At 33.6% G+C, this 19,748-nt stretch overlaps 1 protein-coding gene across 7 annotated transcripts in view; it reads right to left on the bottom strand.

The window, feature by feature from the left end:
* LOC136984698 (voltage-dependent calcium channel subunit alpha-2/delta-3-like) overlaps positions 1-19,748 on the bottom strand; it is a 222,505-nt gene that overhangs the window by 37,786 nt on the left and 164,971 nt on the right. For all 7 annotated transcript variants that reach the window (XM_067281901.1, XM_067281827.1, XM_067282170.1 and 4 more), the window contains exons 17-18: positions 10,520-10,600; positions 3,145-3,219 (exon numbers count right to left, since the gene is read on the bottom strand). In XM_067281901.1, the coding sequence (XP_067138002.1) occupies positions 3,145-3,219; positions 10,520-10,600 (156 nt within the window). The remainder of the gene's footprint in view (positions 1-3,144; positions 3,220-10,519; positions 10,601-19,748) is intronic.

Genomic DNA, 19,748 nt, shown 5'->3' with positions numbered 1-19,748 from the left:
TTTCAGAATTTTAAATTAACATACAGGAATTAACAAAAAATAAAAATTTAAATTAAGTCAAATTAGTTAAATAAGTTGAATTAAGTCATAATTAGTGATGAGTTAAGTTGAATGAAAAACAACTGATCATTTGATATCAAAATTACAGTATTTGAAATATCACAAATGATTTTAAAATCATTCAAATTATTCCCTTGTCCTTTTAAATGTTTGAACCTTAAAAGAAACAAACTGCAAAAACAGTTGTAAAAATTCCTTAGTCTACAATTGAAATTTTATACCAAATGACTACTTTCATCCATAAGACAGCAATTTTGCCCATTGGGAAACATTGTACTACATGAGCTGAATGCTTCCTATCACATGCCATAAAAACAAATGAATTAATGGTTTTTTAAACAATTTATTTATATTAAAAATCTCACTTTATTTCTATGATAGGCAATTAATAACAGTGTTTATATTTTCAATTCTTCCTGAAGCCTGCAAGGCAAGGATAAACTTTTTCAGAAATGTTCATGGATCTTGGCAACACAAACCCTATCATTCCCAGGCAAATTTGCTTCACAGATGAAGCATCCTTTTTGCTTGCAGCAAGGTAAATGCCACTAATGTATGCTATTGGATACAGGAAAACCTGCATCACTTGTGAATAAAATACACTCAATGTCGGCAGTGATAATTGAACGATTACTTGACCAAGTTCTTGGATCATTTTTTTATTGGCATCCTTAATTCCCAAAAGTATTTGAAGCTCTTGACAATGCATATTTTCCACCAACATGATGGAGTTCCCTCTCAGCCATTGGGCTCTTCCAGTTAGTTTGTCTTTACATGCCATTTTTCCAGGAAGGTGTATTGGTGGAAGAGGTTCATATCCATCCTCCACCAATCCACCTACAAATGGCATTAAATCAGAAGTGGGGAGGAAATTCCCACTCTCTTGATTTGACACCATTAAATTTTTTTCATTGGGGGTATATAAAGGACAGAGTTTACCAAACAGCAATTGAAAATGTCACAGATTTACAACAATGCATAATTGATGCATGCTTCTGCACGGATAACGACTGACTGGCTTAGGAAAATTGAGAAAGATTTTGAGTCATCTTGCATACTGTTAGGTAGTGTGATGATTGTTCGTCATGTTTTTCCTATCTCAGACAATGCCCTTTGTTTGATGCATTCCCGAATGTTCCATTGTCCGTTAGACCCAGAAGGGGCAATGATCCCAGTAGGAGGGGGTAAGAGTGTATAAAAGGTGATAATGCAGATGGAAAGGACTTTTTCGGACAATCTGGGAAGCGAGCTGGGTGAACAACGAGGTCAACGGAAAGCAAGGGTTATTGACAATCGAGATCGAAGGTGAACAAAGAGTGGGGATAGAGCTTATAGACAGTTTTGCCCATATATTTAATTGTATATGATATATATATTAATTGTGTGTAACTTATGCATATCAGGAGGAATTAATTGTCACGAAAACTGAGAGATTATTGTAGTATATATCGAATCAAGTGTTAACTCATCTTCGGGTCGAGAAAATAAATCTTACAGTAGCATGGGGCACCCATTTTAAACATCTCATGAAACAGGTAAAATTTCCTTGTCAATTCTTATATTACTTTTCCAGCTGTTACATATACATAACAAGGAAAAGTAATGAAATTATGTCAAATTTGACTCTTCAAGTTTTTTGCAAAGCTCCATATTTTGAGACCTCCTGAACCCAAAAATGTAAAAAAAAAGCAAAAAAAAATTCCATGGATTTGTGTGTGTGTGTGTGTGTTGGCATCTATTTCGCTTAATATCTCAGGATGGGGTGAAGATTAAGTAACAAAATTTGGCACAATAGCTTATGTATAAGAGGCATTGATGCTACTAAATTTTGGTGATGAAAGATTGAGGAAGAGGGGAGATAGAGGGTGGACATGTGTCATATCTCACGTGGGTTGGACCTAACAAAGATTTTACTTGCTGTAGCATTCACAGATCTTTATAAAACTCATTTCTACCCTCAAAATTAAGTCATTTGCTATTTTACTATAATTAAAAATATATAGAGTTTTTATAACAAAATCCCATAATAGATGGCACCACATATAATTTTATTTATTTATTATGAATAATAATTAAACAGTGATATTTTTTAAAATAAAATTTCATAAAAGCCAGGAAAGTTACACAACTCATTGCTAGTATTTTCTTGGAGTTTGCAAGAGAACTTTTTTCCTTCATTTCAGTAAAGAAGCATGAAATTAGCATGTAATTTTATTTCCAATTAAAAAGTTGTCTGATTTAAAACAACCTAATAGTTATTGCTCAATCAGTATTGTACATATGTGGTATAAAGGTCACTATTCCTACATTTTATGTTAAATTTTTGCATAATTCCACATAATAACATAACAACCAACATGTTTGCTTGGCTACATCCTTACTTCATTGGGGACTCCTATGATGCATTATTTTCCAAACTTAATTTTGATGAAAAATATGGAAAAAATTAGCTACTGCACATGTTTTTGCTAAGAATAAAATAACAATTCACTATCATCAATATCAATCAACAATTTATAAAATTATAACTTCTCACAAACTCTAATTTGTTTGAAAAAAAAGAACTATCAGAAACAAGTTAGAAATGCTTTGAAATTCCAAAATGAAACTAAATTATCCCACAAAAATGGCTAAATAATTTCTGCAACATAATGCCATCTGTTTTAGAAATAGTGAAATAAACATACAACAATGAATGCATCAAAGATGTTAAAATAAAAATTTCTACATTTTTCACACTGAATATATGGCACACATCAAAGCCAAAAAAGTGATCACTATGCATAGACGTAGGGATGTAACAGTGACTGAGAAAGGGTTAAAGGCTATTATTTCTTTTCTATTTTTAAAATTATTTAAAATTTTGATTATGTAAAACAAACATGGTATTTAAAAAATAAAAACCTATCAGTTTATCTTTAGAAGAAAATCCAATTAACAAAATGAAAAATTTATATTGAAACCAAGTTCAAATTATACAGTAATAAATGAAGTATTATTGATAAATTTATTATGAATTAACAATACATAATAAATTTGTTACAATTATTAACAGGAATTAAAATAAAAGTAATTACAACATACCCTTGGACGGAGATCAGGATGGTATAAAACGTAACCATTGTTGGTAATTGCAAATGAATATCCATTTACACCTAACTAAAAAAAGTATATAAAAAATATTATAAGATAAATTATGTTAATTTTTTATAATTAAAAAAATTATTCAAAAAGTATTAAAAAATTTGGGTGTACTATAAATTACCACCTATGGAATTTCAGGACTTTGATTATATATTTGAACTCAGGTGACTGAGACGAGTTCAACGGTACCCTATTTTTGGACCAGAGACGAAAAATAAAAAAGTTATCATACTTTTTAAGTTACCATACTTTTTTAATGCTCTCATGAAGACGGCACCATAGTTGCTAGTACTGCCATCTTGCGGTAAAGTCTGCAAACCATGACGTCGGACTACAGTCATCTCCAGTAGGGTTAAACACACGATATGAGAGCAGAGAGAGCGACGCGACTTCCGATCATCGCGTGATCGCCATTTCGGTTAATGTTACTTATGGCAGCGAACATGGCAGCCATTCCCACTGTTCGTGCTCCTGACTGACCTCCTGGAGGGGAGCCGCCGGCAGGCCGCTATGTGCTAAACGTCACTAGTTATTGATTCACGGTAGTTCTTGAACAAAGTAAAAAAAAAGGGGGAAACGTCTACTAAAGGCAATTTTAACGGCAAGCGACACTACTCCCGATTGCGATAGCGAGGCCGACTTAGTGGAGAGAGCGACGCAACTCTCTATTATTGCGCGATCGCTGAAAAAAGTAGGATAACTTTATTATTTTTCGTCTCCTGTCCAAAAGTAGGGTATTGTTGAACTCATCTCGGTCTCCTGAGTTCAGATATATACTCAAAGACCCGAAATTCCATAGGTGGTAATCTATAGTATCCCCAAAAATTTTAACATAAATTATTATTTTATTATACAACAACAGTGATAAAATGTGGCTTTTGAGAAACATTTCACTAACTTCAAGATTTCATATATAGAATCTACAAAAAATCATTATACCCTAACAAAAATCATGAAAATATAATGCTAACATTGTTAAAATCATTACATAATATCACAATGTCCATATAATAAATAAGTCTAATTTGACTGACAACATAATAATGTGAAGATAGTATTATCACTAAGATCATAATGTTATATTATATTATGACATCATCCATTCTGTTTTCCACATGCTTTAGCATGTATAAATATAATTAATCAACAATTGCAAGAGCTAGTAGCTCTTGCAAACAATGATTAATCTATTTATAGCTCTTACATCATTACATAATCTTTGACTTCCGATACTTTCTGAGCAGAAAATCTTTTAATTAAATTTTATCTATTTTTCAGATTAACATTTATTTTTAATAACACTTTATACAATCTTCACATGACCAATTGCATAAATCTAACATATTTTTCATACGTTGATTTTTTATATTGAAATATTATATAATTAAAATGCTAAATGTAGTGATTTTGTGTAATTATGATGGTACTGTTTCATTTAGAAAAAAAATGTACTTATACCAAAAATTCATTGTATATGAGTGATGACTATATTAGATACTTATCAACAAATATAAGTCATAATAAATTAATAATAAGAATGTGATACCAAGTGATGATGACAGATAAAATGACCTATTCTTTAATTTCATTCTTTGAAGTCTTAAGATGGTTAGAGGTAATGATAAAAATGTGAGAGTCTGGAGACTCTCCCCTTTCTTTCCTGTGGGAATGTTTATGTAACAAACGATAATGACTGATTGTGGGTGTGTGTGAATCATGACATTTAAACAATTACATGGTGGTGAGAATCAAATAACAAAATGGAAACAAACTTTCATCCAAGTCATCAAAATCCTGTAACAAAATCTTATATTGGCCCACCAGGACACAGCTGTGACAAAGAATTACCTGATCAAATTCCCACACCTGATGGGGATATAACTGGGTCACACTCGAGGTTCGAGGACGACTCCACCCTCGAAGCTCGGTGACCCAAGGCTCTTCCGTCAACACTCTCACAATTGTCATCTCCCGTCTCTCTCAAGAAATCTCCCTACCAATACTACCAATCAAAAGACATTGGTCAACTAGTGGTATTATGAACCGATTTATGTAACTCTCTCTCTCGGTCAACTTAGATATAAGTAGCTAGTTTGTCGAATTGTATTTAATCGATATATTTAATCCCTTTGTATGTAACCACTGTTTTATTTAGCTTATTAAATTGTTTTATTGGTTAACTTGCCTTCTTTGGAGATCAGCTCCCTTATCAACTTACTTATGGCTCTCCCCACTTGAACTATGAATTATCCTCCATACTAATTCCCGAATCAGCCATTCAGGCTGGGGGTAAAGCCTTCTTACTCAACCTTTGTTTACTACACTCACAAGTTAGGACACATATTATAATTATCCTAACTGGTGTCAGAAATCCTAGACAATCAGAAGATCTCAACAATCTTCCTGTTAACTAAACAAATGCCATCCAGTTGTGGCTGTACGCCATATTTTTGTACATGTATTTTAGATTTAATTAGTTTTAATAATTTTCTCTCCTTCTTAACCCTTCTTTCTAACTTCCTTTGTCCATTGTTCTGGCTTCTGGGAACGCGGGCTTCCCACTCCCCACCCACCAGGGGGTCGTGTGGAACAAAGAGTTCGAGTGGAGGACGAGTAAAATCTGGGTCACGAAGGGTCACTTTTTCCCCGGCCGGACAAGAAGAAGCACGGACGAGAACGGCGAGCTCGTGAGACGGAATTCTACGAGGGCCGAATGGAGAGCCGTGAGGTGAGGATCTGGATTTTCGAATCAGAGACCCCGAAAGGAAATTATAGTAGAGATATTTGAAACGTTGACGAACCCAGAGACACGGAGAATAAACCACCAGCCAGCATCGGAGTTCAGCGAGAACAAGGGTACCCCACTGTCCTATCAATTCTTCTCACTTCCTACTTTTATACTTTTCTATCCTTTTAGGTTTAAGTTAGTTAAGAATCGCGCGGGTTTTATTAGTATTGTCGGGCAAGTAGTTGCCAAGAAGGTAAGCTACTTGGGTTATTGTTACAATCGGACAATAAGAGAAATTGGACTGAGGGAATCCAAAAAGAACTTATTTGTATATATTATTAATCGCGAAATTAAATTCGTTTTAATTGAATCCACGTGTCTGTGTATTCCTATCGCGCTTCACACTTTACATTGGCGTCCGCGACAGGATTCCCTCCTCGTTGATCCAATTCTCTGTATAGCTGTACTGATTATCAGCCATCGTTGTAAGTTATATGGAGGACAAAGGTACTCCCAGTATGAGTTTGGTGGCAGAAAGCCACAGTGAGAACCCCCCACTCGTGGTTACTGGATTCTTAGGGATGATCCCCACTTTCTCAAATTCGCCTAACGACACGGTAAATATAAATCAACTTTTTAGAACCATTGATAATGTGGCTAAGTTAGCCCAATGGGGGGACGAGGTTAAGGTGGCTGCGTTGCAAGCTAAACTAAAGGGTGAACCATTAAACACTTTCTTTTGTTTATTGGAGCAATCGCCTGCACCAACGTTTAAGGAAATTGAGCAAGATCTAATTAAATGTTTCCAGAAGCACGAAGGGAAAGGAAGGGGCTTACTCGATCAATTACTAAATTTGAGGCAAGGAGGAAAGGAATTAGTCAGTGAGTATATCATTAGGACTAAAACCATAATGTCTAGGGCTATCCGGAGTAACCCAAATATCGTGACATTCAAAGATGAGATTATCAAGGAGAGGTTCATCAGGGGATTAGACATAAGTATCCGAAGTCACGTATGTCGCAGGGAACCTGCTACCTTAGAGAAAGCTTTCGAATGCGCTGAAAGGGAGGAAGAGCTAGAAAAGGAATGTAGTAATCCTAGAGACCTCAAAACGGTCTGTTATAACTCCCAAAGCGAAGTGGGTGCTGAATGTACTAGTCCTGAAGTAAACCCTGACAAGACTCCAAAAGATGAGGATCGGTTGGCTAGTTTAGAAAAAGGGTTGAAGACCCTGTTCGAAATAGTTTCCAAGATGGCCGAAAACCCGACCCAGACTATTATGTCGCCTAATGTTAACGGCAGACTTTGTTTCATTTGCAATAGCCCAAATCACTTGGCTCGGAAATGCCCCAAAAGAAAAAGTTCGGAATTGAAACCAGCCCGGGAACCCGATCAGGGTCAGTGTCGCGTTCCCATCCTCACATTTAAATTGACCGAATTTTCACCTTCGGAGAGGGGACTCCCGTTAATAAGTGGCAGGGTAGCAGGGATAGAGATTAAGTTCTTAATTGACTCTGGTGCAGAAAGGTCTTTAGTTGATATAGCGCTGACTCGAAACTCGAAAATAGCTAAGTCTTTCCAAAGTTCAAGAAGGGGTGAGATCACCCATATCAGAGGTATCAACGGCACAATCTCCACATGTAAGGAAGTCCTAGAGGGATCCATAAGCTACAAGGATGCGATAATACCTGCTTCCCTTTGTTGTATGGAATTCCCGGATAGGCTAGAATACCAAGGGATTTTGGGGATGGATGTTATCAATTTAGTCCCGTCATTGATAATTGATGGATGTACATTCATAAACCGTGAAGCTAGAGTGTTGAACCATAGTCCTCGCCCATCGATCATGTATTTCGATTGCTTAAGTTGTACTCCGATTGACACCGCCATAACCCCAGGAACTACAAAAGCTAATGACGAAAATCAGGTGACTCGCGTCCTCGATAAGTATCCCGGTTTGTCTTCGGAGGGGGTCGAAGATTTGAAAAACACCGATCTTTTTATGCATAGTCCCAGTTTCCACCATAGAGTAGTAGAATCACAAATGGAGGACGATTTTTTAAAAAAAATGAAACTAGGTCTTGCGAAAGCTCAAAGGAACATGCATCAGGGTCTTGCCGGAAAGGGTGTCCAGCCAGAATTCCAGTTGGAAGGAGGTGTGTTAGTCCACGTTAAACCAGGAAGAGATGGACTTTATAACTGGAAGCGGATATGTGTAGGTCAGAAAATGGGTGAGGAGGTTGTTAGAGCGTTCCATGAGTCTGGCCTTGGGGGGCACTTGGGCATAGAGAAGACTTGTAATACTGTTGGCAGGCATTACTACATACGGGGCCTACAATCGATAGTCCGATCGGTAGTGAGGGTGTGTAGGACATGTCAGCGGTGCAATACAAAAAGGAAAGGGCGTAACTTTAGTGCTGGTGAGAGAGTGTGGCTGTTATGCAAGCACCAGAGTAGGAAGTTCGGGAAATTTTCCCCTAAGTATTCGGGCCCTTACCGTATTACGAGAATTTTAGGTCCAGTAACCGCAGAGTTGGGTGGTAGTGATGGAAGAAAAAATTGTACTGTGCATTTCAATCGTCTGAAACCATATTATTCATATGCTGTATATAAGGGTCAACACCATTACCGACCCAACAACAATGACTCCCCGAATATAACCGATGATGATGGAGGTGACGAGATTGCATTACAGTACAGGAGACAGCCGATGACATCAATCAGGCGACAAGAAGACGATGCATCACCAGTGAATCCCCTTGAATCGGATGACGGGCATCAAGCTGTTCCCGCAAGTGAGAGTCGATACCACCTTCGAAAAAGGAGAGTAGACTACTACAAACTCCATCATGGACTTTGAGCCTTTCCGATGGGGGCGTATGTGGCTGTACGCCATATTTTTGTACATGTATTTTAGATTTAATTAGTTTTAATAATTTTCTCTCCTTCTTAACCCTTCTTTCTAACTTCCTTTGTCCATTGTTCTGGCTTCTGGGAACGCGGGCTTCCCACTCCCCACCCACCAGGGGGTCGTGTGGAACAAAGAGTTCGAGTGGAGGACGAGTAAAATCTGGGTCACGAAGGGTCACTTTTTCCCCGGCCGGACAAGAAGAAGCACGGACGAGAACGGCGAGCTCGTGAGACGGAATTCTACGAGGGCCGAATGGAGAGCCGTGAGGTGAGGATCTGGATTTTCGAATCAGAGACCCCGAAAGGAAATTATAGTAGAGATATTTGAAACGTTGACGAACCCAGAGACACGGAGAATAAACCACCAGCCAGCATCGGAGTTCAGCGAGAACAAGGGTACCCCACTGTCCTATCAATTCTTCTCACTTCCTACTTTTATACTTTTCTATCCTTTTAGGTTTAAGTTAGTTAAGAATCGCGCGGGTTTTATTAGTATTGTCGGACAAGTAGCTGCTAAGAAGGTAAGCTACTTGGGTTATTGTTACAATCGGACAATAAGAGAAATTGGACTGAGGGAATCCAAAAAGAACTTATTTGTATATATTATTAATCGCGAAATTAAATTCGTTTTAATTGAATCCACGTGTCTGTGTATTCCTATCGCGCTTCACTAAACAAATGCCATCCAGTGATGAAGTGAGCAGGGCTCACCATCCCGACGTCGGAAACAGGATTGACAGTAATAATCTGTCACCCCCCGAATTCTCACAAAAGTAAAGTGCCTGCTTTGCTTTCTCAAACTGGACAATTAGATAAGCTGTTCAGAAAACAACAGCAAATGTAGAAACAATTACTATTACAACAGCTATGAAAAATTTGTTTGAAGCTTTACTTAGAAACACGACTTCTGATGATACTTCTCTGACAAACTTTGCTCTGGTGAACGAACATTCGTTTCAAGAATTTAATCCTAAAACTAATCAATTGCATCTGTACTTAGTGTTTGAGTCATCGTTTCAAAGCACATCGCCTTACTAAAAATACCAATTGATATCATTTAATATGTCAAATGATGCAAAATGGTAGATATAAATATAAGATGATATGAATAAATTTCTCAACACATTTGGAATTAGTTCATTTGTAGATTTATCCAAATGTTACATATTTTAGAAATATTTCAAATACTTTGACTAACTTTAAATCATTTAACATAAGCCCTATACATTAAAATCAATGTAATCTATAACTTTTAAAAAATTCCAATTTAAACTTATCAGAAAAATTCATATACTTTCTCTTGACCTATCAATAAACAGTAATCATAATAACACCAAATCTTAATCTTAAAATTGGTAATTCTATCATTTAATAAAATAAAATACCAAGAAAGCAATTAGCGTGAAGCTGATGATAGGCAATTGCAGTTGTTAATATGGATTCAATGATAGTATTTATAATATACATTATAATAAAAATAAAATGGATTAAAACTTTAGATAAAGCATTATTTTAAAATTTTTTCTATCAAATAGTGTAATTATAAAATAATAATTGCAATTTTTAAATTTCTGAATTTATAATTTTATAATTTATAGCCTTTTTCCTAAAAAAAATTAGTTTTATAGAAATATTTCTCAAAATTATCTCTTGAAATTTTCTTTATAAGAAATTACCTTGTATGCTGGTGTCAATTTCATAAATTCTTCTATAGGCACATCTATACCAGCTACACCTAATAAATCTGCTAAATGAGCCTTAAAAAAAAAGAAGAAATAATTATTTATATATAGCAGCATATGTTTAGTATGTAGCAAAATATTATTTTAAAATTTATAAATTATTTTAGCATATTATTATTGCTAAAAATTTCCATATACAATAAAATTACATATGAATGAAACTCAACTAATATAATATACCTATGATAAAATTTTAATATATTTATATATACGACAAAAAAGATGCAAGATGTGCAGAAGTGTAATTTTATTAGTTTTTTTTTGCTGTTTGTAGAAAATGAAAGTTACCTTATCTCTATGAAAAATAAGAAAGATAAGAAAGAAAAGTACCTTCAGGCTATTTGGTTACAATGAAATTTGGATTTAATGGACACTGGGTTTAGTAAACATCTGTACTTACTACATAAAACTTCCGATTCCAGATTATTGATGTATCTGAATTAATATAATCAAGGTAATGTATCACCTTGATTAAAAGGAAGTGCCTTCTGAAGACACAGGATAAAAATTTCCTATTCTTCCTGTTCTCTACAATGACAATTATACTTGTAGGTGATTTCTCTTATTTGTCTACAAGTGGAATTGTAACTTAACCTGGGTAAAGTAAAAAATTATGTTGTTTGTACCAAAAACCCTCTTCTGTTTCTGCATTAGGCAAATTTCTCACTTATGATAAGATTTAATATAAAAAAACCCTCCATTCTAAGAATCTTTTCCATTTATGCAGGTTTCCATTTTATACAGGTTTTACTATATTCTACTATGTTGTTTTCAGTGTCATCTTTTTTGTACATTTTTATAGTTCCATTTTTAGATAGTATTCTGATATTCTTTACATCAAACATTAATAGAGTAACACTAGCACCCTCTCTTCTTTAATGGAAGGGAAACATTAAAGAAACAGAATTATGAAAACGAAAGGAATGACATAAAGTAGAATAAATCAAATGAGCCATGGGAAAATTAGTAAACATCCTACTTGGAAAACTTAGATAATAATTAGCAATTTTTCTTGCCTCAAGGCTAAGTCATTTCTTTTAGTTTAATTAATTTAGAGAAATCTAAGTTATCATTAATTTCTAATTATTGAATTTAGTACAAAATGGCACTTAACACAATTTGGCACTAAAAGTGTCAATTGAATAATTACTGGATAAAAATAGGCCTTTAATTTCAGCAATTGTTTTTCTATTTTTTTACTTCTGTTCTTATTATACACTCTTGTACAAAACAAAACCATGTATTATTATTTAAAAACACCGGATATTGTAAAATATTCAGCAAGTTTTAATGATTACCTGACTTAAATAGACAAAGTCTTTAATCCTGAGAATGTCTGCTAAACCAAGCTTCTACTGTTTTTGATACTTTATAAAAATTCTAAGATGGTAAACTGTACATTTATTAATTTCATTTTTTTAACTTAATTTCTTCAAGCTTAAATGTAACTGAAATAAACTTTAAACATAAATTTGAAAATCTTACAAAAGAATAATAGAATAGCATCACATGTAATTCTTTAATACAAGAAATAATTTACAGAATGCAAAAATAAATATGATAAATATTTACAATATTTTCAGAGCAAAAAATAAAATTTTTATAATAGTTCTATATTATTCTGAAAGTGTTACTTTTTATCTATTACATCCTTTAATAACATGAATATATTAAATCAAAATATTAATGAAAAAGACTTTTGTATCATGTAATTGAAGTAAATTAAACATGCATGAGCAATTAGACATTTATGCAATTTTATATTTTAATATAGTACAGTAGAGCACCAATTATCCGACTCAATTGGGGACTGAGGTTGGTCGGATAACTGAAAAAACGGATAACCAAAAAGTATGAAAAAATACATTATTAGTATAGTGTATTAGTCTATTAGTATATCCCATGTAATAAGCATATTAGTATATTGCTATTAACCTATTTCGCGTTGAATTTTCATCGATGTTAAGCCTAACAAATTTTTAAAAAAAATAATAATCATCGTTAAATTATTTCTTTATTTTGCACAAAATAAATACAGAAATAAAGAAAAATAGAAAATTAAGCCTGGTTTAAATACTGGCCTCCCTTTCATGGTCGAGCCAGTGTTTCTAGCTAAAACACGCAAAAATTTAACAAAAATAATATTAAAGTAGCCAAGACATAGCCAAATATTGTAGCGCCACATCACTAGCGGACATTTGACTTTGCCGACTAGAACGCGATCGGTTAACCGATGTGATGGTTGATCGGGGGTCGGATAATCGATGCATGCTCTACTGTATTTAATCATCTCCATTTCAGCATCATGTGTATCAATAATCAAGATAAATTTCAACATTATGAATATTGGAGATATACATAAACATAATTAAGAAACTATCTCCAATTAAAATAATATCCAACTGTTAATGATATATGAATTCTAAATAAAATCTTATAACATGCTTATACTTCATTACTCCATTTTTAGAGAGCATTAATGTGCAGTAGCATAACTGGGTTATAATTAATATTAAGGGGATCCTAGTTAGAATGTGTAAACCTACTTCCACTGCTGTACCACTGTAAATATAGTCCAGTGTTTTTCAACCTTTTCATTGAGTGGCACCCCTGAATGAAAAATAAAAAGTCGTGAAACCCTTGATCAGCGGTGGATCTAGAATCTAAATAAGGGGAGGCTGATGGGCCAGATGAACCTTTTGCAAAAACAAATATTATGTGCAATGCTGGGGTGGGATCCGGGGAGGGAACTCTATCCCTGAGAAGAAAAATTTTAAAAATTGACAATTTGAAGTAGCATTTTAATGCAAAAAACACATTTCTACATGTTAAAAATCAAAATTTAAGTCCATTGAATTTTGTCGAATTACCTACATGTAAAATAATAGTCTCACTATTGTTTTTTAAATCTACTTTTATTATTGGCCCTAAACTTTGTGACACCCCAATCATGGTGCTGCGGCACCCCAGTTGAAAAACACTGATATAGCCACTAGCACTGTAGATGAAGAGTAAACTGTAAGATATTGTTTAATTATGTGCATAAGTAAATTTATCACATTCAAATCTTTTTCCTGTACTTATCTGATTTTTTTCTTCATTTATTTATTTACAAAGGTAAGGGGACCCCGAGCTTCTGGTTACGCTACTGTTAATGTATATTAAAACTGACATTAATGCTTAATATAATAAAATTTTATCATCAACAATTCTACAAAATTCACATATCTTATATATCAGTGTAATGTTATTAAGGATTTCACATTTTAATTTTTCGACTTTTGTATTTTTAATATCTGTGTTATATTGATTATTTAATTTTACCATTTAAAATTTCGTGTGTATTCAAAAATTATATTTATTTATATTTATATAACTCACTACTATATTTATGTTCTGCAAAAATATTTTTGTTGGAGATATTTAAACATGTTGACATTCTACTTATTCTTTTTCCTTATTTACAAATTTATGTTAATAGTTTATTGTATTCTGACTATAATTAGACCTAAAGAAATTAAGTTTAAAATTAATGAGAACATGGCATTAATAAATATAGTTTATAAAAACTTTACTTAAGAAGATAAAGTAATTAGTAACACCTGAAGATAAATTTCTTTTTTATCTTTTTTAGATATTCATAAAAGTTTTTACTCTCAACTTCCAAAAAAAAAAAAAAAAATCAAACTTTTATTTTTTATATTAACAGTGGGATTTTAATAAGACATCAGAGTTTTTTGAAAAGATGAATAAACTAAAAAATATTATAAATAATATATTGCAAATTTTCTATCTAATTTGTTATTTAAATAAAATTATTAATTAAAGAAAAGGATTTTATTCAACATTAGAAGATAAGCATTGTTTTATTTCCTTAATTTAACAACTTGAAAGTAAAAGTATTATAATAGCTCTTTAATTATACAGTTTTTTTGAAATAATTATGATAGACAAGGAAGTTAATAAACTACTTGATCCCGTATTGATAAAAATAAACTTTAGACAAAGATTTGCTTAGACAAACATTATTTATTTTGTTAAATGTTCTTCAGATGCTAAGTTCTTGGTGCCAGAATTTTCTGCAAGTGTAAAATTTTATTGTTTTTGCAACTTTGCAATTCCGGAACTGATTATCAAAAATATTTAACGAAATAATTGTCTCCGCGCTCAAAGCTAGAACTATTTAAAATCAATGACACAAAAAACCTTACACACGCTGTTTCTAGCAATTAAACTAATAAACAATGACGTCACGTAAGTATTTGCTAACCGATGTTCCAACCGACCTCAGTGCACCTGAAGAAGGCCTTTCAAAACGGCCAAAAATGTTTGTGCTTATTAGTTTAATTGCTAGAAACAGCATGTGTAAGGTTTCTTGTGTCATTGAAATAATTGTCTATCGAATCATTGTCTAAGTCTTTTCTTTGCTAATTTTAATTAATTAAAAGCAGTCAGATTTTAAAAATAATTTTTAAAGTTTTCTATAAACATTATTTCGATTATTAATTATATATATATTTCACCTAAAAATTTTCAAATTACTTAATAATTTTAAACAAACAATTATTTATTGTCACATGTCACAATGCTGGGCTACAATTTTTCATCACAATGTTCTCAATTTTAATAGTGTCTTACCCCTGTACATCATACTTTTCTTGTCAACAACAGTCATGCTGATCATCTATCTAACTCTATTCAGGGGAAAATTTTTGAACTGAAATAACATGACTTCCAGTGAAAACCAGAAGTTTATTTATAGTTAATCAGGGCCTCCTGCCCCTAAGCTTTCCATATCTGGTCTTGCTCATAATTTAGCGTGAACCTTTCATCTATCTAACTCCATTCTCGAGATTAAGAAAGGACAGACACCACACAGACCACCAGTGGGAATTTACAGATGTACAGTTTTTGAAAATTGCCAGTGGCGTGCCGTCATTGGAAGCGATGGAAGCGCCGATTCCACCTTCCAATGACCTTCCCTTGTATTTTATAAAATATAAATTTTCATATTTTAACGTTCTTTGACTTAATTAAAATGAATATTTTATTATAACTGCATTATGTATCTTTTACAAATTTCTATACTACATGTGAAAAAAACGATAAGATTGCTATTGTATATTCGAATAATTCGGTGGCGGAAGGAATGTCAAAACTGGGTCAGTTTCTAATCAGCTAGATTATATAGGCATTAGCACACATGGTTTACACAGCACCAACCTCACCCGGTTTAGCTGGTAGAAGCGACACACGCGTACGGAGTCCAACTTTATAATCTGGACCGGTTCTGAGCTGTTAGCCGCCTGCCTGTCAACTTCCAAGCAGCCAGATTATAGGCATTGGCGCATGCGCTTTACAGAGCACCAACGTCACGGTTTAGCTGGTAGAAGCGACACACGCATAAAGAGTACGCGACTTTATATCCCGGAGCGGTTGTAGGCTGTTAGCCGCCTGCTAGATATTTGGCCACCCTCGCCCGATTATGTGAATCATGAGCAGACTAGATCAACGGCGGGCAACCCGTGGGCCAGCTACGGCTGGCGAAAAGTTTCTATCCGGCCCGCGAGATCTTTAATAGATTATTAAATTGGAAAAATAACTATTAATTAGTTATTTTTCCAATTCTTTGTAATTTTCGAAAACGATAAAAAAAATAAATGTAGTAATTAACTTTTTATTTATTTATTTCATATTTGCAGACTAAAAAAATTACGAGTCACAAGAAGGCGTCAATTAACTACTATGGCGCGGAAAAAAACGTAAAATTTATTCTGGCCCATGTTATAAAAAGGGTTGCCCACCCTAGACTAGATTTATAACAACCCAACCGATAGGAGTTTACTGGCACGTTTTTATGATAGTTCTGTATAGTTGACAGGAGTTTTAAAAAAATCCATTAAAATATTTGATACATTTATTTCACGTTTATTCCGCTCTCCCATCTTATATTACTTACGGATTTCGATGTTAAACCGGCGATATTACGATTTAGTATGACCCATCTGTAAGGGGATGCAGAAAAAACGTGTACAATTCTAGTACAGTGATAAAAAATTAACTATTACTTTGGCAGCATCATTTACAACCAAATTTAATGAATGAGACGTACAATGGTACAAAAAAAGCTCTAGAATTTATTTTCCTTAAATTTACGATTTATGTATCGGTTGTCGTAAAAATTTCTTTCCACTTCTTTCCCGAGACTACAGATATTCGAGTACAAAGTAACCAGTTTCGACTTATTCCTATTTAAGAAGTAGTTAAATAATTAAGCGATTAGGGAATTAGAAACAAAATAAAACCCCGATGAAAGAGCCGAAATTTTACTTAAACAGAAGCTTAACCAAATCAATTTCTTGCCGAGTACAGTGGGGTCTGATCTCTTCATAATATTAGATGTAATAAAGACAGAAATTTCTCCAGTTCAATGAGAGTGACCGAAAAGTTGTAAATTTTCGAAATTTCCGTGAACACTCGATCCTAAAACGAATTAGTTAGAAAACGAACGACGGACAATCTGTTAAGTTTAACATATTTAGATTTTTACAGCTATGGTGAGAAACGTTTAAAATCTACAACAACCCCGTCGCGTCCTTTGATATATACTAGTGACACGACAAAAGAGGCATTTGACATCGACCGGTATCGGCACCCTCGGGATTTGGCACGGACACACCTACCTGGACCGTCTCTGATTCCATTCATTAGCCACTCGTAGGGAGCTATTTCATTAAGTGGATTGTTTTAAGATTTAAAAAGTAAAGAATATTTTATGTTATTTTTATGTACGTTTCTTTACAAAGCTATATTTTAATTATAATTTTCTTTAAAAGTATAGTAATACAATCAAACAATACATTGTACCAGGTATGTATATCCACCGCACATTTTATTTCACCGAGTAAGTTTTTATAATTTATTTTTAATTTTAGCCCTTATATCGTGGCTAACGATTCAGAATGTAATTGTGATATTAAAAATACATTTAGAGAAGTCTACAGTTTTTACTGGCTTATCGAACAAATGAATACGAATGGACCCTAGACCAGTGATTCTTAACAGGGGGGCCGCGGCCCCTGGGGGTCCGTAAGAAGTTTGCCGGGGGCCGCCAAATTATGCAAAATTTCCTTCAGAATATAATAAAAAGAAAATTGATGTATAATCCGAACATCGTATTGAAAAGTGAAATAAGAAAGATAAAGTTTTCCTATTTAGTTTTTATTTATTTATTTTGTATTTCTTCCTACATACAACTTTGTTAGTACAGAAGAAATAAATGCAAATATGCTACTTACACCGCAGTATTTACTTCTTTTATTCCAAAGCAATTTTAAGAAACTATTAATGCTTGGAATTTTAAAAATAATTAGGAAAAATAGTAGGCTTTGAAAATTTAAATATTTTTGCAAAAGTTATGCAAAATCCTTACGACAAGTGGGCGTTTTAGTTTTAGTTTAGTTTTAGCATCGACATTGGATCGATTTATCGACATGTTTCTTATTTTATTTTCTGTTAAAAATTAATGAGTTTTCATGTTTAATTGTGAAGTTTGAATGTTATTTAAATAGATAATGAAATAATAAAGTTATGATTTACATTTATTATATAAAAAATAAAGCAATAATAAAAAAATCAATTTATTATAGATAAATTATCAAATTATCAAATATAAATTATTATTAAAAAATGGGGGTCACAAAAAAATTATGAAATATTTGGTGGGCCATGAGTATAAAAAGGTTAAGAACCACTGCCCTAGACCATCAGTGACACGCAATTAACTGATGGCCCCTGGAAGTCGGCTTCTTACAGAAACACAGCTTCCTTGTCATCAAATGTCACGGCACGCCAGTGGCGTGCCATCATTGGAAGCGATGGAAGCGCCGATTCCACCTTCCAATGACCTTCCCTTGAATTTTATAAAATATAAATTTTCATATTTTAACGTACTTTGAATTAATTAAAATTAATAATTTATTATAACTGCATTATGTATCTTTTACAAATTTCTATACTACACGTGAAAAAAAACGATAAGATTGCTATTGTATATTCGAATAATTCGGTGGCGGAAGGAATGTTGAAACCGGGTTAGTTTCTAATCAGCCAGATTATATAGGCATTAGCACATGCGGTTTACAGTGCACCAACCTCACCCGGTTTAGCTGGTAGAAGCGACACATCGTAAAGAGTACGCGACTTTATATCCCGGAGCGGTTGTGGGCTGTTAGCCGCCTGCTAGTCACCCTTGCCCAATTATGTGAATCATGAGCAGACTAGATCAACGGCGGGCAATCCGCGGGCCAGCTATGGCTGGCGAAAAGTTTCTATCCGGCCCGCGAGATCTTTAATAGATTATTAAATTGGAAAAATAACTATTAATTAGTTATTTTTCCAATTCTTTGTAATTTTCGAAAACGATAAGAGAAATAAATGTAGTAATTAACTTTTTATTTATTTATTTCATATTTGCAGACTAAAAAAATTACGAGTCACAAGAAGGCGTCAAGTTAACTACTACGGCGTGGAAAAAAACGTAAAATTTATTCTGGCCCATGTTATAGAAAGGGTTGCCCACCCTAGACTAGATTTATAACAACCCAACCGATAGGAGTTTACTGGCACGTTTTTATGATAGTTCTGTATAGTTGACAGGAGTTTAAAAAAACTCCATTAAAATATTTGATATATTTATTCTGCGTTTATTCCGCTCTCTCATCTTATATTACTTACGGATTTCAATGTTAAACCGGTGATATTACGATTTAGTACGTCCCATCTGTAAGGGGATGCAGAAAAAACGTGTACAATTCTAGTACAGTGTTAAAAATTAACTGTTACTTTGGCAGCATCATTTACAACCAAATTTAATGAATGAGACGTACAGTACATACAATGGTACAAAAAAAAAGCTCTAGAATTTATTTTCTTAAATTTACGATTTATATATCCGTTGTCATAAAAATTTGTCTTTCCACTGTTTTCCCAAGACTACAGATATTCAGGTACAAAGTAACTGGTTTCGACTTATTTTTACTTAAGAAGTGACTAAATAATTAAGAGATTAGGGAATGGGGACATAAATAAAATTCCTGTTGAAAGAGCCAGAATTTTACTTCAACAAAAGCTTAACAGAACCAATCACTCGCTCAGTACAGTG

The sequence above is a fragment of the Centruroides vittatus genome, unplaced genomic scaffold (assembly GCF_030686945.1).
Source record: "Centruroides vittatus isolate TY-2023 unplaced genomic scaffold, ASM3068694v2 contig_1012, whole genome shotgun sequence".
In the NCBI taxonomy this organism is placed as follows: Eukaryota; Metazoa; Arthropoda; class Arachnida; order Scorpiones; family Buthidae; genus Centruroides; species Centruroides vittatus.
Note: the sequence above shows the minus strand (reverse complement) of the source record. Positions and strands in the feature narration are given on the sequence as shown.